At 58.2% G+C, this 19866-nt stretch overlaps 1 protein-coding gene across 3 annotated transcripts in view; it reads left to right on the forward strand.

Annotated features, from left to right (window-relative positions):
* MYO7A (myosin VIIA) overlaps window positions 1–19866 on the forward strand; it is a 64572-nt gene that overhangs the window by 9278 nt on the left and 35428 nt on the right. For all 3 annotated transcript variants that reach the window (XM_021704595.1, XM_044919835.1, XM_044919836.1), the window contains exons 3-15: window positions 2629–2813; window positions 3361–3482; window positions 3566–3708; window positions 3967–4080; window positions 5284–5437; window positions 5858–5934; window positions 6486–6605; window positions 7388–7530; window positions 8251–8461; window positions 8964–9099; window positions 12170–12276; window positions 17817–17954; window positions 19707–19865. In XM_021704595.1, coding sequence (XP_021560270.1) covers window positions 2629–2813; window positions 3361–3482; window positions 3566–3708; window positions 3967–4080; window positions 5284–5437; window positions 5858–5934; window positions 6486–6605; window positions 7388–7530; window positions 8251–8461; window positions 8964–9099; window positions 12170–12276; window positions 17817–17954; window positions 19707–19865 — 1809 coding nt within the window. The remainder of the gene's footprint in view (window positions 1–2628; window positions 2814–3360; window positions 3483–3565; window positions 3709–3966; window positions 4081–5283; window positions 5438–5857; window positions 5935–6485; window positions 6606–7387; window positions 7531–8250; window positions 8462–8963; window positions 9100–12169; window positions 12277–17816; window positions 17955–19706; window position 19866) is intronic.

Here is a 19866-nt window from a genome sequence, read left to right on the forward strand (position 1 = left end):
TCAGGGAGCGGTGCCAAGAGCCTTGGGGGATGGACAGGTGCTGAGGCCCGGACAGGGGCAAGATGGGCCTGGGCCCCCTTGCCGGCGGTGGCCAAGTCCCTCCCTTCTTCACTCCCCAGCTACCAGCTCCACCGTCCCCTGGGGAAAATTCCTGGGGTTTGGGTAAGCCCACGTGGGGAGGCAAGGCCTGGGCTTGGGTGCCAGCGCCCCCCTTTATTCAGCCCCCTGCTTCTCTGGCGTGAGATCTTGGAGTTCCTCTGCTTCCCAGAGGCTGAGTTCGCCTCTGGAAAGGGCTGTATAAGCCCTCACAGAGGCCTGCTGAGGAGCACGGGCTCCTGTGCCCAGCAAGGCATCCAGCGGGTAGGTGTGTGCTCCTGCCCTTTTGCCCCGGGAGCAGGGTCCAGGCCCCGCCCCAGGAAGGCTTCCTGCAGCTTTTCTCAGCGCATCCTCTCTGGCACTGCCTAGCCCTGCCCGTGGCTGCCGAGCCTGCTCCCAGGGCCACCCCTGTCTGGCTCCGACCGCCCCCGTTGACTGGCTCATTAGGTCTCAAGTGGTATCTTTACCTCCAGCCTCCGGGACAACCGCTCATCCTCTCACAGCTGCCAAAATGACCTTTCTCCAAGAGACCTTCCAAATGCCATGCCCTTTCACGCCTCCATGCTTGATTCCCACTGGCCAGCCTTCACGCCCCCTCTCCCTTCACCCCCACCTGCCTCCCACAGCCCAAGCTTTCCCTCCCTGGCCCCCAGGATGTGGCTGTCGGCCTCCCCGCCAATCTCTGTGGAGGGTCCTTGAATGACTGCATGGAGCCCACCTCACGCCACATGGTGATCATAGACCAGGTGGTTTGGTGTCACTTTATTAAGGAAGGTGGCATGTCAGGACAACTACTCTGTAACCAGGCACATGCCAAAGGCTATGCCCTTCAATCTTCACATAACCCTGGGGGAGGGCTGTGTGTGCTAACCGTCCCCCTTTTACAGATGAGCAAACTGAGGTGTAGACAAGCAAAGTGATCTGCCGAAAAGATGTTCTTTGGGGCTGACTCCCTCCCATGGGGACGGGCGGCCAGCTGGTTCCCATAGCCAGGCAGGGCTGAGCTGTAGGTCATGGGGCCGAGGTACCCTGGGGCTGGCGGTTCGTGGTTTCTGATCTGAGAAATTAGCCCAGCCCTGTGCTGTGTGGGGTGTTGATGGTAGAGAACCTCCTTCTATCCCATTCCCCACTGACCAGCTCCCTCTTCTCCTGTTCCCCACTTTCCAACCTCAGACCAACTGTGGAGGGCGGGTGAGTATGGCAGAGCTGGTTCCAGCTCTCAGTCTGCACTCAGCCTGGCCTCTCCCTGCAGCCTGCATCCCCATCCCACCGCACCTCTCCCTGCTTGGGCTTTTGCACAGTCAGAAGGTCAGCGCCATCAGGCTCAGCTGCCTCTGGCATGGGCTGTTCGGAGGAAGAGCCCGGGTGGCCGAGGAGCGTCCCCCAGGGCCCAGAGCAGGGCGGTAAATGGCGGGGCGGGCAGAGCCGGGTCTGGGTTGCTGAGGCCACGGCTGTTTTGCATGGCCACAGCTGGCCCTGGTTTGGGCCTTTCCCCTGGAATGTGGTGCTGGCGGCCGCACTTTCCCGGCAAGGCCACCTTGGGCCGAGGCTGCTGGGCATGGCTTTGGCTCTGGGGTGATGCTCTGTGCCCTTGGTGGGAGGCAATGGACACGGCTGTTGCTTCCTCTGTGTGGTCACATCTGTTTTCAGTCTCTCCAGGCCCAGATGTCCATCCATCCCTCACCAATTACAGGCTGCGCCTGACCTTTTCAAGCTGGGGTGGGGAGGGGCGGGCAGAGGGAGCAGTAACCCCTGAGTTCCTTATTCGGCCCTGGTGGCAGGAGGGCCAGATAGCTTTGGCCCCTGTGTGGCAAGGCCCCAGGCTCACAGCAGGAAATCTTGTGCATCAACGGAGGAGCCCAAGAAGAGAAAGCCCCTAGAAGTTTATCTGAGGTGTGCTGGGACCCTGTACCTGTGCTGACCAGGATGGCTGGAGGTGCCCTGTCCCCCAGAACACAGGGGCCCCTCTGCCCTGGGGCTGTGCTGCAGAGACTGGGGCCTGCCCAGCCCCCCAACCACATGCCCCAGCCTCTTCAGCATTTTATGGCTTGGTTCTACTCCCCCTGGACCAACCCAGCCTCTGCTTGGGAATGGTCTGGTTTATGAATATTACTCCAAACCTCTGGGATGCAGGGCTTGGAGGCAAAAGTGGGAGCCAGCATTTGAGGAGCACCTACAGTGTGCTATGGCTTTTAAAGTTCACCACCTCCTCATCTTTAGAAACAGTTATATTATGTCCATTTAACGGATAAAGGTAAGGAAATGGAAGCTTAGAGACCCTCCCCCTCTCCCCACTTCCTTCCTCCCTTCATCAAACCTCACTGAGCACATACTCCAACCCAGACCCAATGCTAGTTTGAAGGCCCCACCCCCAGCTCTCGGAGAGTCAGGATTCGGGCCCCGGGTCCACGTGACTCCAAAGCCACTGCTGTCCCTTCCAGAGGAATGGAGCAGGGCAGAGCCTGAGAACTTTCTAGAGTCCGAGCCTCCCACATGGGAAGTGGCAAGTTCGTCATCCCTTTTTGCCCACAGACATACACAGGCTCCATCCTGGTGGCTGTGAACCCCTACCAGCTGCTCTCCATCTACTCACCAGAGCATATCCGCCAGTATACCAACAAGAAGATCGGGGAGATGCCCCCCCACATCTTTGCCATTGCCGATAATTGCTATTTCAACATGAAGCGCCACAGCCGTGACCAATGCTGCATCATCAGGTGGGCGGCCCAGCGCCAGCTCGGAGCTCCAGGCTTAGCCCTAGAGCTCCTGCTAATGCCTCATCATGTAGAGAATCCCCTCCCCTCTCCCAGGCCTTACATCTCTATTAATGCTGCCCAAGTTCTTGTTAGCTTTTGAGGCCAACCTTGTTTATTACTGGTTCCTGTTAAGTTAGAGTCAGGTGACATTTCAGTCCCCTATTCTCTCTTGGGCAGAGGGTATTAGGACAAAGCATTGATCTAGCATCAATATATGCCATGCTCTATGGCAGATGAGGACCAGGGCACGGTGTGTGTGTGTGTGTGTGTGTGTGTGTGTGTGTGTGTGTGTGTGTAAATGAAGGGGAAGGAAAGTACCTTTGGCCTTGGCCGAGCCCTGAACTCCTGGAGGCTTTCCTGTCCCTGAAAGGTCCATACTGTTGGCCTATTTTACAGACTGGGGAGGGGGGAAGGTGCAGGTGGGAGAAGCAGCTTGGGCTGAAGCCCCGTAGGGAGAGGCCCATGCAGACCATGATGGGCCCTGCCTCTCTCTGGGTCTCCTCTGCAGCGGGGAGTCTGGGGCAGGGAAGACCGAGAGCACCAAGCTGATCCTGCAGTTCCTGGCGGCCATCAGCGGGCAACACTCATGGATCGAGCAGCAGGTGCTGGAAGCCACCCCCATCCTGGAAGGTAGGGCCAGGGCTCGAAGAGTGGTGCTGGGGGGGGGCTGGGCAGGTGCTGACCTTGCCCATGACCCTCTCCCCACCCCGAAGCATTTGGGAATGCCAAGACCATCCGCAACGACAACTCAAGCCGCTTTGGGAAGTACATCGATATCCACTTCAACAAGCGGGGTGCCATCGAGGGCGCCAAGATCGAGCAGTACCTGCTGGAGAAGTCCCGTGTCTGTCGCCAGGTGGGCCCGAGCCCAGGGCAGAGCTGGACCTGCCCAGGACCCCCCAGCCTCGGGTGAGGGTGGGGGCTGCACGGTCTGGATCGTCCTCTGCCGCTGCCCGCTCACCGCGGTGCCTGAATTCTCACCGTGAAAGCTGCCCCCAGGGGCTTTTGGATCAGAGTTGTTTGTTAAAATAGTAAACTGAGTTTCATCTTGATTGTCGGGTTGCTGATGCCTCCCCTGCCTCTATCCCCCAACACCTTGTGCCCGCATTTGCAGGCCTCCGATGAACGAAACTACCATGTGTTCTACTGCATGCTGGAGGGCATGAGTGCTGATCAGAAGAAGAAGCTGGGCCTGGGCCAGGCCTCGGACTATAACTACTTGGCTATGGTGAGGCCCGGGCGGGGCAGCCAGTGGGGGGGACACCGATCCCAGCGAGGTCGGGGGCAACCCACCCAGCCGCTCCCCAGCTCCAGGCCTGGTGGGTCGGATCCTCTGTGGGGGCATCCCCCACCCCCATCTCATCCCCTGACCTGCCCCGGCCCACTCTGAGCTTATATATGCCGTCAGGCCTGTCCCCCGCTTGGGCATCGTCCCACCTGCACAAGCATCTAGATGAATTGTCATCGCAGATACACATGTTCCTCAATCTGTGTAGACAGCCTAGACCCAGGGACATGTAGACACTTGCCCGTGTGTACGTGTGCACAGACCCACCCGCACACACATGCTGTGTTAGTTCAGTTTTTGAGGACGTGAAGCCCGGGACCTCTGCCAGGCCCCCCAGGATTGGAGGGCTCATTTGTTGCCGCTTCAGCCTCGGGGGCTCACCGGGCCCCGAGCCCCGGTGCCAGCCTCTTGCTGTTGCCTGACCACCAAGGAGAAGAGGGTCCCAGGGCCGTTGCTGCCGCCCAGCATCAGATGCATGGGGTCCGAGTGCACAGCAGGCGGGCTCGGCGGGGGGACCAGCTTCCTTAGTCCTGGGGAGAATCCCTGCCTGGTTGTCAGGAGCTGGGCCGGGCCAGGCCACAGGACACACGAGGGACGTGGGTGTTGTAGGTGTGCAGGGCTTCCCAGATACTTGCTGTAGCTGCCGGAGGTGACACGCACGTGAACATGGCTCACGGGCACACATCCTGGGGCAGACCCCTGTCGGTGCCCTGCCTGCCTGCAGTCCCTTCCTCCCCCTCCCCCTGCCCCAGGCTGCCCCTGGTTGCCCCTGGTTGCCCCTGGTGAGTCCCTGAGCGAGATTGTCCAGCGGGGGGCGGGAGCAGAGTAGGGCCTGGGTGCTGTGACTGCCAGGCTAGGGGATGGGCCAGGCCTGGTCTCAGCGACTCAGCTCCTCTCGCTCTTGGGAAGAAGGGGCACCCGGGGTCCCTACGCGTGGGAAGTGTGTTCTTAAAAGCCCTAGCCAGGAGCTTTCTAGACTTTCTGGAGAAGTCATGGTGCTTTTGCGGTGAGGTCAGTGCCTGGCCCCCCAGACTGGCCTGGCCTGGCAGAGGGGGCCCTTCAGCCCAACCACTGCCTCTCTGGGGGTCCCCACGGCCTTGCTGATGTCCTCCTGGACCCCACTCTCCCACCTCTGCCCGCCAGGGTAACTGTATCACCTGTGAGGGCCGGGAGGACAGCCAGGAGTACGCCAACATCCGCTCGGCCATGAAGGTGCTTATGTTTACCGACACGGAGAACTGGGAGATCTCCAAGCTCCTGGCTGCCATCCTGCACCTGGGCAACCTGCAGTATGAGGGTGAGGGGCCCCGATGGTGCACCCCCGCCCCAACCCCACCCTGGGTTCACGGGCAGCACAACACCTAGCTGTCCGGGGGGTGTTGTGGCTCAGCTTCTGTCCCAGCAGCTACAAACCCTGTTTCATAGGAGCCAGGGCTGCCGCCGAGAGCTCTGGGAGTCCAGGGTGGAGGAGCGTGAGGGGAGAGGGCCATGACGGCCAGTGTCTCCACTTGGATGCCAGGCATGGCGCCGGGTGCCGGCCATATGGGGTTCCTACCTCACGGTGCCCATAGCTCGTGGGGAGAACATCCATCAAACATACATTGACCTGGAGAAGCAGTGGACAGGAAGACCCCCCGAGAGCAGGGCCCTCCTAGCCTGCCCCTTTACCCCATACCCACCCTCGCTTGCCTGACCCTGCGCCCCCTTGCTGTAACAGCCCGGACGTTTGAAAACCTGGACGCCTGTGAGGTCCTCTTCTCCCCGTCCCTGGCTACAGCCGCATCCCTGCTCGAGGTCAGCGTCCAGCCTTCTGTCCCGATGGCTGCTTCAGTTTCTTTCAGGGGGCTGGGCGTGTGGGAACCTGGAGGCTGGGGCTCTGCTTGGGAGAGTTCTAGAAATTCAATATGGAGAACGAACCATGTGCAGGATCTGTGCTGGGCACAGGTCTCAGAGGAGGAGTGGAGCCCGGCGGCCGGCAGCCTCGCCGCCCTCGCCCCGCTGTCCCTGGGGATGGTGTGGGGCGCAGGGGACCCTGGGTGAGTCGGTGTGTCAGTCTCTCAGCAAAGGCTTACTAGGCTCTGCCCTGGGTTGGAAAACTGGGATGAGTCAAGCCAGAGTCTGAGCCAGTCCTGGGAGGGCCAGGTGACCGGGGGAGGCAGTGAGGAGGCTGTCAAGGAGAGAGCAGTCCTTCCAGGCAGCATTTGGGTGGGGTGTGGTGCCTGGGGAGGATCTGGCTGTGAGGCTGTGGGGAAGGGCACTCTCAGTGGAGGGACTGGTCTGAGCCAGGCCTGGAGAGTCAGTGGGAAGGGGGTGGCTGGGGGAGCAGCCGGATGTTGCCCCACCAGGTGAACCCCCCGGACCTGATGAACTGCCTGACCAGCCGTACCCTCATCACCCGTGGGGAGACTGTGTCCACCCCGCTCAGCAGGGAGCAGGCACTGGATGTGCGAGATGCCTTTGTCAAGGTGGGCCCTTTGTGGAGGGGTTCGCGCCGCCCCTTGTTGATACAGGCAGGAGTTGAGTAGTCCATGGAACCAGAAAGACGTCTGGGCCTTGACCCCTGTCTGCCCTTGGACCCAGGCTCTGGCCACTGGCTCGTTGGGGGGCGTTGCTGAGCAAGAGTGCCTTCTCCTGAGCTCTGTTCCTCCTACAAGGGGCTGAGTGTTGTGCTCCTCAGGAGCCCTGCTAGCCCCGGTCCCCACAGGTCCCCCTTCCCTGGCCTGCTCTGCTTTCCAGCCCCATGGGCCTCATGCTGGGTCAGATTGTTGGGGCACTTGGTCTGCTGTGCTATTCCCAGCCCAGAGGATACCCTCTCTGGTCTTTCTGGGGCTCTGCTTGGGAGAGCCCCAGAAGACACTGAAGATGGGCTGGGTCAGGGGGAGAAGGCCCCAGTCCTTCCTGTTTCCACACTCACGAGTTTGCCAGCCATTGAGCCCCTGCCCTGCACCATGTTCTGTGCTGGGTTCTGGGACCCTCAAGATGTTCAGAGCTGATAGGGAGACAGAGGTAGATGGAGAGATGGGAGCCCAAAGGAGGGTTAGGGAAGGCTTCTTGGCAGAGCTTTGAGAAGGAGTAAGGAATTGTTCCAACAGGAAAGGGGCTCCAAGACAGAGGGAACAGCTTGAGTAAAGACTAGGGGATTTCAAACAGCACGGGAGGGGCTGAGCGAAGCCGTGACAGTCCAGGAACCTGGCCCGTCTCCTTGGGAGGGCGTGTGGGCCCAGTGGCTGACACAGCCACCTCTCAGGGCATCTACGGGCGGCTCTTCGTGTGGATTGTGGACAAGATCAATGCGGCAATTTACAAGCCCCCCTCCCAGGAAGTGAAGAGCTCTCGCAGGTCCATCGGCCTCCTGGACATCTTTGGGTTCGAGAACTTCGCTATGAACAGGTACCACGAGGGGCTCTGCTCTGTGGGAATTTTCTTCCACAACATGGTCAGAATAGGTGTCACACCTCTGCTTTAAACTACACTGAGCGGGCTACGAGCACGCTCTGCCGGGCTGTGGGAGAGTTTGCCTCCGGTCATCCTGGTGGGCTCTCTCCCCTTCCGGCCCGTCCCCTCCAGCTGCTGGGGAGAAGGCTCTTACACTGTCGTGCACACCCCAGTGTCCAAGGTGCAAGGTGAGGCCGAGCCACGCTCGGGGTCCCACACTTCCTGAAGGGTCATTCTTGGGGGCTGGGTCAAGGACAGATGAAAGGAGCAGGCCCTGGTGGATCCCGGGGCTGGAGACCCCTGCCCTGCCCCACTTCTGCTTGTGTGACCCCTGGCAGGTCACTTCAATTTCTGTAACATTTGGATGTCTCAAAGCCCCCCACGTCCACCCAAACACCCACAATGACTATGTGAAGTGTCACCTGGGAGAGCACTGGGTTTGTGACTCAGAGATGCTGGCCCTCAGGAGGCCACTTACTAAATCTCGTCAGCCCCCTTCCCCTCTCCCCTGACTACTTTGTATCCCTCTTCATGCCCCCCCGCTGCCCCCGAGGGCCTTGGCCCTTGCCCTCTGCCAGGGAATTTGTGCCTGCCTGTCAGCCTGCTCCAGGCACAGCGTGGCCAAGGACGTGCTGGCCTGCTCAGCCCCTCACCCGTCCCCTGTGCCCCCTGCAGCTTCGAGCAGCTCTGCATCAACTTCGCCAACGAGCACCTGCAGCAGTTCTTCGTGCGGCACGTGTTCAAGCTGGAGCAAGAGGAATACGACCTGGAGAGCATCGACTGGCTGCACATCGAGTTTACCGACAACCAGGACGCCCTGGACATGATCGCCAACAAGCCCATGAACATCATTTCCCTCATCGACGAGGAGAGCAAGTTCCCCAAGGTGCGCCTGCCCGTTGCTGGGCGCCTGTGCAAAACATCCCCTCATGCTCTGAGCCTCAGCTTTCCCCATCTGTAAAATGGGACCAATGATAATGTGCCTCAGGGTGGCTCTGGGGCCAGTGCAGGTGCATTCACCTGACATTTGGGGATCACCTGCAGTACACGGGGTCCTGGACCAGACGATGGAGATCTAAGCACGTAGCTGGCACGGAACAGGTGCTCCAGACCTGGGATGTGTCTCGGAGTGGGAGAGCTACTTCTCCCATGAGTTTCACTGTGGGGAAATAGATTTTCTAAACTGGACTGAATGCTCAAGGTAGTGTAGTTCCAATCCACCCACTTAATAGATAGGGAAGTGGAGGCCCAGAGAGCTCCTGTGTGGGATACAGATAAAGGGAGGGAGCTCTTGAGAAAGACAGAAGAGGGGGCGCGAAGGCCAGGGGCAGCAGGGGCCGGAAGACCTGGGGCAGAGGGGGGCTGAGCACGGCCATCGGTTCCCACAGGGCACAGACACCACCATGTTGCATAAGTTGAACTCCCAGCACAAGCTGAACTCCAACTACATCCCCCCCAAGAACAACTATGAGACTCAGTTTGGGATCAACCACTTTGCAGGCGTCGTCTACTACGAGAGCCAAGGTACAAGCGGGCTACCTGGGGCTGCAGTCTCTTCGCCTGCGCCCTCTCCCGCCCTTGCCCTTCTCCCTCCCGGGATGGGCTGGGGGCTGGAGCACAGAGCGGGAAGGGGCCTTAAGAAACACTGGGCCCAGTGCTCTTTCTTTCTTTTAGAGATTTTATTTTATTTTTAAATTTATTTTTAAAGATTTTATTTATTTGAGAGACAGCATGCTTGCGTGGGGGTGGGAAGGCAGAGGGGGAGGGAGAAGCAGACTCCCCACTGAGCAGGGAGCCTGACGCTGGGCTCCATCCTAGGACCTGAGCCGATGCAGATGCTTAACCAACTGAGCCACCCAGGCACCTCTGGGTGCCCCTCTTTTAGAGATGTTAATAAGTGTGGTGAAGTATATATAATATAAAATGTACTGTTTTAACGCTTTTTAAGTTACAATTCAGTGGCAGTAAGTACATTCACTATATTGTGCCACCATGGCCACTGGCCATCTCCAGCGCCAATCCATCACCCCAAGTAAGTACCGATTAAGCGAAAATGTGCCCTTTTCCCCCAGTCCCTGCTAACCTCTATTCTGTTTTTTCTCTCTCTCTGTGTATATATATATCTGACTACTCGAGGGACCTCATATAGGTGAAATCGTATAGTATCTGTCCTTTTGTGTCCAGCTTATTTCACTCAGCATAACGTCCTCAAAGTTCATCCATGTTGTAGCAGGTGTCAGAATTTCATATATATATTATTCATTCATCTCTTGATGCACAGTTGGGTTGTTTCTACCTTTTAGCTACCGTGAATAGTGCTACTGTGAATATGGGTTTCAAGTATCTGAGTCCCTGCTTTCCATTCTTTTGGGTGGGCTCAGTGCTCCTGTGTACAGATGGGGAAGCTGAGGCTCAAAAGGGAAAGTTACCTGTCTTTCCATGACATTGTCTGTTAGGTACCAGGCCAGGCCTAGACCCAGTCCCGTGACCCACTAGGACTCTCTCAGCAGCCAAGACCAAGTGTGAGCTTTGAAGGGGATGCATCCCCCATGCTTCTGGGATGTGCATTTGGGTTCATTTTAAAGCTAGAGGTGAAGAAGAGAGTCAGGGTTACCCTACTTGGAATTCTTGCAGACTGCCCTTGCGACTCAGCCCCCACCACCCTGGTCTAAAGGGCTGCCTTGGATGGGCATCAGCTGTCGCGTGTCTCTCTATATTGAGCTCTTGTGTTCAGCCTCCAAGGGTTTCACCTGCAGTCAGAGGCCAGGGAAATTCAAAACAAACAAGCAAAGAGCCATTGGTTTCGTACTTCCTTGTTGAATTGTCCAGAAGGCTGACGGTGTATCAGTGAGCCATGCTGCAGGGATGGAATCTGAAGCCTGCCCAGCCCTCCCGCAACTATTGGATTGTGAGATCCAACCTTGCTGTTAGAAGGAAGGAAGCCAACATTAAGTCTGAAGGACTTTCGGGCAAACCAATGTGTCTGTTCTTAGGAATAACAGAGGATTGTATCAGGCCTCACGCTGTTGCTGAGGATACAGATGGGAAAATTGAGTGGACTCTGCACAAAGTTATAAAATTATAGAATGTTAGATCTGGAGGGAACATAAGGCTTTATCTACTTTATGGATTTGAAACTGAGGCTTAGAGAGGGAAATGACTTGCCTAAGGTCACTAACCAGTTTTGAGCTGCTTTCAACAATTCTGTCAGCATTTCCTGGCTCACAAAATACTGTTTTAATCCAGCATTTTATTTATGAATCAGGTGGTGTTAGGTGATCTGAAGCAAAGCAAGAGTTTACGGGTACTGTCATTCCCATCTGACACATGAGGAAGCCGAGGGCCAGAAGGGGACCATCCTAGGGTCCCAGAGTGAGTCTGTCATAGACTTTTGATTAGAGCCCACAATTCCATCCCAACTCCAAAACCCACCCTTCCACTGCTGGGTGCCTCCTGGCACTCCCCCGTCCCCAGACACCAGGTGGGCAGCCCAGCACTGGGTCTCTATGTTGTCCGCAAGCCCGGGCAGCCTGAGTCCTGGGGGAAAGGGTGCTGCTTCTCTGTGGTGTTCTTCCTCATCAGGCCTCCCCAGCCCTAGGCCCCTCTGTCTTCTGCCCCACCCTAGCAAGACACCCCACCCCCTGACGCCCCGCCATTAACCAGTTCCTAACTCCTCAGTGCCTGGGAATGGCCGGCCTCTTGGGGGTCTGTGAGGTGTAGAGGAGCCTCCCTGGGCTGGTGCCGGGCATCTAGGTTCAAGTCTCAATTCTGCCCATGGCTTGCTGTGTGATGTTAGGCAGCTTGTTCAGCTTCTCTGAGCATTGGTTTCCTCCCTTGTGGGATGGGGAAGATAATTCCTGCCCACCCCCTAGCTAGAGGGGAGTTGTGAGCATCAGTGCTGTGAGGGCACTTTGTAGAACACAACACACTGTTCAAGAACAAGGTATTTTGGGGCACCTGGGTGGCTCAGTCGTTCAGCGTCTGCCTTCGGCTCAGGTCATGATCCCAGGGTCCTGGGATCGAGCCCCACATCGGACTCCCCGCTCTGCGGGAAGCCTGCTTCTCCCTCTCCCACTCCCCCTACTTGTGTTCCCTCTCTCGCTGTGTCTCTCTCCATCAAATAAATAAATAAAATCTTAAAAAAAAAAAAAAAGAACAAGGTATTTTAAATTCCTTTACTCTTAGCTGTACTAGTCCAACACGTATTCTCTCCCAGGTGACACACTCAACAGGGGCTTCTGATGCCTTTATTTAAAAGACTAAGGCTGGCAGTGCAGATGCTGGGTGGCTCCCCAAGGAAGGCAGCCTGCCCTCCCTGGGGCTGAGGCCTCCGGCCCTTCTCTCTGAACGGGTCTGGAAGGGGGGCTGTGGGGGAAGGGAGCTGCAGCTCCAGTTCCAGCTTTGCCTCTCGCGTTCTCTGTCATCTCGGGCAAGCCGCTGCTCTGTTTGTTGTAAAGTGGATGTGGTTGAACTAAGCGAAGTTTGAAGGTCTTCCTGGCTCAGACACTGTGGATTTGGGGAGTGGATGAGTCTTGTCAGGTGGAGGCTGCCCGAACTCTCGAGGTGTGACCAACCGCTTCTTGCCACTGCCCAGGCTTCCTGGAGAAGAACCGGGACACCCTGCACGGAGACATCATCCAGCTGGTCCACTCCTCCAGAAACAAGTTCATCAAGCAGATCTTCCAGGCCGACGTCGCCATGGTAACGTCGGGGCGGGGTCTCTACTGGGCAGGAAGGGCCCCCAGAAGCCAGGCCCGTGCCTAGGCCCACCCTTGTCCAGAAGCTTCGGCTGAGCTCCTCTGGCCGCAGAGTGAGGGCAGTGCTTCGCTGTGGTTCCAGGAGGAGGCCGGGGGACCTCCACAGTCCTCCCGTCTGGTCCTCCTGTTGCAGGGGGGGGGGGGGGGGGTGGATGGGGCCAGGCCCGGAGAAGGGTGCCATGAGGGGTCACAGAACACAGCCTGATCAGGACACAGTTTACCATGGAGGGCCCCCCTGCTGAACCTCTGGCAACTCATAGGGAGCCTGGGAGAAGGGAGCACATCCAGCCTCAAGGACACGGATGGATGTGGGTATTCAGAGAGACAAACACAGAGGGCGTGGGCGCCCCAGACCCGGGCCCCACACGGGGGGTGCAGAATTTCCCATCCTCGGCATTTCCTCTGTCCCTAGAGTGGTGGTCTGGTAGACTGGTTTCCTGCATGATTGTATGCCTCTTCATTTCCTATTTTCCTCCTGTCCCAGGGCTTCCTGAAGGGTGCTCAGAGGGACTCACGGGGAGGACAGAGTCCCTCCGTGACTGTCCGGGTGCCTGCACTGCCCCGGGCCCCCGGGAGCCCAGACCTCTGCCCCAAGGGTTCTCCTTTCTCCCTGGTGGATTTTGCCCTCTGTTTTCTGACCCACCACATTCTCCTTGCCCCCAACCCCATCTCGCCCTGCACTGTGGTTCCTGTTATAGTTTCTCTGTGGTTATTCATCGGGCACTCTCCGCCAGTCGGCAGCTTCCGTAAAGGTAAAAGACCCAAGTCCGGGGCCAGTGGATGGCGGGCCAGGCCTCAGTGGCCCCCAGGGCTGGGCTGTGGCCTTGGCCCCTGTGGCTCTGAGGCTTGGGGAAAGGGCCGGCTTTTTCTTTTCTTCTTCTTCTTCTTTTTTTTTGTTTTGGAGTGTGTGGGTTTTTTGTTTGTTTTTTGTTTTTTGGGGTTTTTTTGTGGAGTGGCTTGTGGAGTGGTTTTGAGTTTTTTGTTGTTGTTTTGTTGTTTCTTGAGTTGTGTGAACTGTGAGTATCTCTGTTTCTTAAAGGAGGAAACTGAGTCTTAGAAAAAGAGGCAAGACTTGCCCAGCATGCCCCGTGAGCCAGGGGCTGAGCCAGGACTCTACTCCAGGTCTCCCCCGTCCTCTGCCCCCCCTGAGTCTGTCTGTGGTATCAAGGCCTGCTTCTTCCACCAGGCTCTGGCACACCCCTCTGTGTCCAGGACGACTTGGTCAGATCCGCTGATAACCTTGCAGAGTAGGAGGGGCAGGTGATATTTTCTGCATTTTGCAGCTGGGGGTCTGAAGCTCAGAGGTGGGGGTGACTCACCCTGAGGCAGAGTATGCCGGAGCTGCGACTAGTATCCCAGACCTCCTTAGGCCCTGGAACAGTATCCGTGGTGTACCTGACCACCACCTTCAGGTCGTGGCTCCCACGGTGCTCCAGGCCCCGAGAGTGCCGGCTACCCCCCGCCCCACCCCCCGAGTAGCCGAGCTTTGCCATCCCTTTGCCTCTCCTTTTCCTCTTCTCAACCCTCAGTTTCCTCTCTGCCTAGTACCGATGTCCTCCCACATTTGGTCTTCAGGTTGAGTCTCCCTTCCTTCCTGCGTGTCTGGCATCCCTCTGCCGCCCAGTGCCTCATGGACTTCCAAACCACATTCACAAAAGCCACTGCAGCAGAGCAGGGTGCCTGGAATGTCCGGGGCAGGGAGTGTGACTGGACAGCAGCCTGTGCCCTCAGCCCATGGACTGGGCCGGGACCCCACCCCCAGGCCAACACTGTGGCCCAGCTGCTGACCGGGCGAGCGTGGGGCCCCTGCCAGAGTGGGGCCCCAGGGGCCAGAAGCTCCCGTGCCCAGCAGTCCCCACCCCGAGGCCCACGTGTCACAGGGTGGCAGCTTTGGGAGACAGGTGTGGCACTGGGCTCTTCCCCACTCTTTCCTCTTCCCCTCCGGTCCCCAGCCCACCCCACCCCTCCCAGGCTCAGCCATTCCTCCTGGTCTGAGGCAGTCTTGGAAGATCACAGAACCTCGTCTTCTCCTCCTGCCCCCTCTCCTCCCTTTCCAGAGCACCTGGGGGCATCTGGGGACCTCTCCACAAACCTTGCTGTTCTGAGGCTTCTTCCCCAGGACCCTGGGACTAGAACCCACTTATTGAGGAACTGTGGAGAGGTCCAAGCAAAAGACCCTGGGGTCCCCAGAAATGGCTCGCTCTTGAGGGAGTTTTGGAGCACAGAGTTGGAACACAACAGTGCACATTTGATCTTGATTATATCTTCTTTTCTGGGCCACTTACATTTCTCACCTCCCTCACTCCTCACAGCACCCTGTGAGTAGTTAGTGTTGTCCCCACATTACAGGCAGAGAAGCTGGGGCCCAGAGAGGCCAAGGTGCAGACTGAAGGTCACACCGTTTGTGACACACAGGACTTTGATCCAGGTCTGTGTCAGGGAGGTAGGGGAACTTGTCCAAAGTGACACACAAGCAAGGGCTAAGGGGAGGCTTTGCAAGCCCCTGCTTTGTCTCTGTGAGCACCGCCCCTCGGAAAGAAAACCTGTTTTGGGACTGCTGGAAGCATGCTAGCTCTGTTGGAGGGACCTGGAAACCAGTTTGGTGAAGTGTGAAGTTTTTAGTCACAGTTTATTGACGACAGTGCTTTATCTCAGGGTGGAAGCCCACACCACCTCCTTCCAGTGATCTGAACCCGCATCCTATGTCTGTCTCCAACCCTCAAATTTCCATCCTTTGACTCTAGTGTCTGCCTCCTGAGGTGGCCCTGGGCAGCCCCACCCCAGCCAGTGCTGCTGGAGGGACCAGCCGAGCCATGGGGACTGCGGTTCTTCCAGGTCATCGAGCCCCCCGATTAACGTCTAACCCCAGTCACGTCCCTAGGCCCTGAGTCCATGGGACTCTTGTTCATGCTCTATGCCTGCGTCTCCCCAGCCCCGTGCACATCCCGCTTAGGTGTCTGCCCCTCAGATCCCTTCTGGGGAGTCACTTAACACTGAGCTCTGGACTTTCTACTCCCGCCTTTACCCCGTTTCCAAAAGTCTGCAGATTCTCCCAGAAACCCATGAATCTCAGAAAGGACCACCATTCCCCTCAGTGAAATAAAACCGAATCAGAAACCCCGGGGGCCAGGAGGTGAGAGAAGCGCCCCTTCCGCAATCCTGCACTCAGACACAAAGGGGACCAGGGTGCCCGTTCCGTGCCAGACATCGGCCTGCGTCCTGGGGACAGAGCAGTGGGCAAAACCGAAAACAGCCTCTGTCCTCATGGAGCTTACGTTCAGGCAGAGGGGAGAAGTCGCTAATAAGCAGATAAATAAGTAGAATACATAGTATGTCAGACGGTGATACATAAGATGGAGAGAAACTGAGGAGGGAGAAATGCCCAAGGTGGGGCTTTGCAATGTCGAATAGGGGGACCGGGAAAGGCCTTACGGGAAGTTGATAAGGAGGTGGCGGAACCAGCCACGCACATCTGGAGGACGAACAGCCAGTGCAAAGCCTTTGGGCCGGCCTGGGGCCCTGTGGAGAGCACGAGGCGGGGGTGCCTAGAAGCGCTGAGAGACGGATCCTGCAGGACCTTGTCCGTCCTGGCGGGGACGTCGGTGTTCATGCGGCGTGAACCCGGGAGCCGTTGCAGGGGCTCTGAGCGTGTTGGGTGGAGAGGCCTGGATTTGTGTTTTGACAGCTTTCCCCGGGCTGCCGGGTCGATCGTGGACGGAGGGAGGTGTGGAGTGTGGGGGACAGAAGCAGGGAGGTAGAACCCGTAAGACCGCTATTGGATCTGAAAGAAGAGGAGTTGGGGGCAGTTTGTAGAGTGTGGAAGGGGCAGTCGGGAAGTGGACGTTTCTGGGGGCCCACGGACGCTAGGAGCCAGTTGTGCGAAGTGTTGCTGATTGTTAGTTGTGCCCAGCCCTGGGCCCCCCCCCGGAAAACAAGGCAGACCTGCCTGTCCTCACTAGGCTCACAGCCCAGCAGGGAAGACAGACAGACAGACAGACAGAAGTAGTTCCGGAGTGATGATAGAAAGCAAAGAAAGGTTTGTGTCGTGTATGTGCTGTATGGGGGTGTGTGTGTGTGTGCGCGCTGTGTGTGGGAGTGTGTGTCGGGGTCTGTGGGGTGCGTGTGCTCGGGGCGGGGCCTCTACCGCAGGCAGAGGGAAGCCCAAGCCGGCCGGCTCCCCGTCCGAGCCACGGGTCGTCCGCTGCTGCGGCTGGATCGGGTTCTGGGACGGTCATGGGGGTCAGAGACCTGACACTGACCGTACCCCGATGCAGAGACTCCCCAGCTTCCCTGGCAAATCCTCGAATATGTGCCAAATGACACTAACACAGAGACCGGGCACATCTCAGACTAGCAAGTGTTTGTGGTTTCCTGGCAAGTTCCATTTCCGTCTGGGGCATGTGGTCTAACTTTTGTACGTGTTCCACACCTCTGCCTCCCCACACACCTCACACCCCTCCACCTGCCCGCCTGGCTGGCGGCGCTCCAGGATACCAGGTAAAATAAGGTCTCATGTAAAATACAAAATCTTCCAATAATAATCAAATTCACTGATAAATTCTCACACAGACGAAGCCGGCAGGGAAATAACAACATCAAAATACTTTGGAATTGAGTCTGATTTCTAGGTCTAGTGTCGCAGGGTTGGTCTGAGATGTTCTACTTCCTGTTTGTGGACCAGGCCCTCCCCTAGCACCCCTGCTTCATTTCACAGTGTTCTGAGATGGGGATCCCGACAGGGGACGGGGTGCTAGCCGGCTCACCCAGATAGCGGCTGGCCGGCCCGGCTCAGAGCCTCTGGGCCTCAGGGCCACCTGGTGGGAGGCCAGCTGCGTGCCTTCTCAGGAGGCTGATCTGGGCCTGCTGTTGACGGGCTCATCCCCCAGGGAAGGGAGAGGGCACAGACAGCACCCCCCACCCCGGGGCACACACGGGTTCCCAGGCTGCTCTTTCCTGAGGCCTAGTCTGTGCCCATCTCGTCACAGCCCTGTCGGCTAGTGAGGTGGCACTCTTCCCGTTTAGGAAAGAGGCTCAGGGCTGTTTAGTGAGCTGTGCAAGATCACATAGTTAGGAGGTGGTGGGGCCGGGGTCTGAATGTAGGTCTGTCCGACCCCTCTCTAGAGTGGACCTCAGTGTCTCGAGGTGACCAAGTTCGGCTCCTCATTTATTCCCGGCACGGCAGAATGGAGACTGAGAGGGGCTGGGCCTTGCCCAGAGTATTCCAGCAACCCGGGGATGGGTGGGGGGGGGGCACCCACTCCCCGTGTAGCCCTCCTCCAGACCCAGGTCCCGGGGGGTGCCCCAAGGGGTGCATCTGAGATCCAGCACCAGCCCAGATGAGGCCAGTCACAGGAAAACCCCAAGTGCCCTGCTAGCTGCTTCCCGGGGGCGGCTCCGCCTCAGGCCCAAAGCCTGCTGCTTCCCTTCCTGGAGGGCTGGGGGGCACAGGTCAGCCCCTCCCATCCCTGTGGTCCGTCCCCCCAGGGCGCCGAGACCAGGAAGCGCTCGCCCACACTCAGCAGCCAGTTCAAGCGGTCGCTGGAGCTGCTGATGCGCACACTGGGCGCCTGCCAGCCCTTCTTCGTGCGCTGCATCAAGCCCAATGAGTTCAAGAAGCCCATGGTAAGTGGCCCTGGTCCCTGGTCCAGCCAGCCAGGGCCCAGCCTGGGGCAGGCGGAGGCGCCCGGCCAAGGGGCAGGGTGTGGGCTGGGCTGAGACTTTGTCTTCTTTGGGGAATGGCAGGGCACCTGAGGGGCTTATAGAGCCAGTTCCGACTTACTGGAGGTAGCAGGTACCCCGGAAAGAGCCTTGACTGCAGCGGGCTCCACGCAGGTTCAAATCCTGAGTCTACCGCCTTTAAGCTGGGCTTACGTCCCTGGGGGCATTTCCTGCCATATGCATGCGGGCTGCCTGGCACTGGAGTCAGCTGCGCTGCTTGCTGTGGCCCTGACTTTGAAAGCCCCCTCTCCTTCGAACCAACCAACCACCACCTCCTCCTCCAAGCCTTCCCAGATTCCTCTGACTCGTTGGGGGATGTTCTCCTTTTTTGACTCTGCTGAATAACATTGATTGGGCCTTTACTGTGTGCCCAACAGGGCCATAGTCTCTCCACAGCACTATTCCACCTTCCCAATAGCCTGGGAAGGAGGGACCCGAAGGAGGGACCGACCATAATGAGTCCACATTTGAGATGTGTGACTGCAGACCCGGAGATTGAGGGGCTTGAGGCCAGAAGCTGGAAGCCGGGGCCATCCCTCATTTGGGCCCTTTCTTTCCACAGCTCTGGGAGGTGTTGTTTACCACAGAGCTCTTCCCAGAGGCCCCGGTTGCGGGGGTGGGGCTGGGGCCTGAGGCGTCTGGGGAGGAAGGATGGAAGGAGGGAGGCCAGGGCTGGGCCAGGGAAAGTGCCTGGAGGGAGAGGAAACAGGTGTCGGAAGTCAGCCAGCTGTGTGCTGGCCCTGCCCCCAGCCTGAAAACATTTCCCAGAGTGGGCTGGCCTGTCCCCCATGGGGCCCAGGACTGGGTCTGCAGGGGTATGACGGTTACAGAGGGTTCTAGCTCACCCCCTAGGGCCAGGGCCCTGCCAAGGTAGTTGGATACCCTCTCTCCTGATCTCAGATGCTTCCAGAACCTTCTCTGGGCCCAGACCTTGGCATCTATTGCCTGAACCTTAGCAGCAGGACCTTCTCATTGGTCTCCTGTCTCTTTGCACCAGTCCCCCTCCTGACTGCGATGAGAGCCAGTGGGTCTCAATTGGTTGCTGGTCACTCCCTGCTGCCTCCCCAGCCTGGCCTCTGAGGCCCTCTCTAGTCCCTCGACACCTGCTGCCATCACAAAAACAACTCTGTGCCCATGAGGAAAATTGTCTCTTCCTTAAGGCATTTTACCGCCAGTGGCCAGAAAGTTGTCGGAACAGCTACAAATGTACTGTGGCTGTGATATGAAGGGCACTCCCTGGGGTTGTACGAGCGCCCAACACCTGCACAACCATGACCTCGACGTGCATTAGCCTCCTCAGTCCCCATCAAGTCCCCGAACGTGCCCTGCGCTTTGGGCTTCCACACCTTTGCCCATGTGCCCCCTGCCTCCTCCAGCGCCCTTTCTCCTGACAGGGTTAGAGCCAAGGCCGCCTCCTCCATGAAGCCCCCTCAAGATATCCCAAGGGGAGTTAAGCTGTTTCTCCTCTGTGCCCCCAAAGCATGCAGCTTGTCCCGTGTGAGGGTGTCATTCCGTGCCGCTAAGTAAGTTCGAGCGGCGAGTCTGAGTTCAGTCTGCCTTGCTCCTCGTCTGCTGTGTGGCTGGGAAAATGCAGAGCGGGGCTGAGCTCCCAGCAGGGGCCTCCAGCGCTGATGCCCTTGGCTCCGTGCCCGGCAGCGGTTCGACCGGCCCCTGTGTGTGCGCCAACTGCGGTACTCGGGGATGATGGAGACCATCCGGATCCGCCGGGCTGGCTACCCCATCCGCTACAGCTTCGTGCAGTTTGTGGAGCGCTACCGCGTGCTGCAGCCGGGGGTGAAGCCCGCCTACAAGCAGG

Source organism: Neomonachus schauinslandi, chromosome 11, assembly GCF_002201575.2.
Source record: "Neomonachus schauinslandi chromosome 11, ASM220157v2, whole genome shotgun sequence".
Lineage (NCBI taxonomy): Eukaryota > Metazoa > Chordata > Mammalia > Carnivora > Phocidae > Neomonachus > Neomonachus schauinslandi.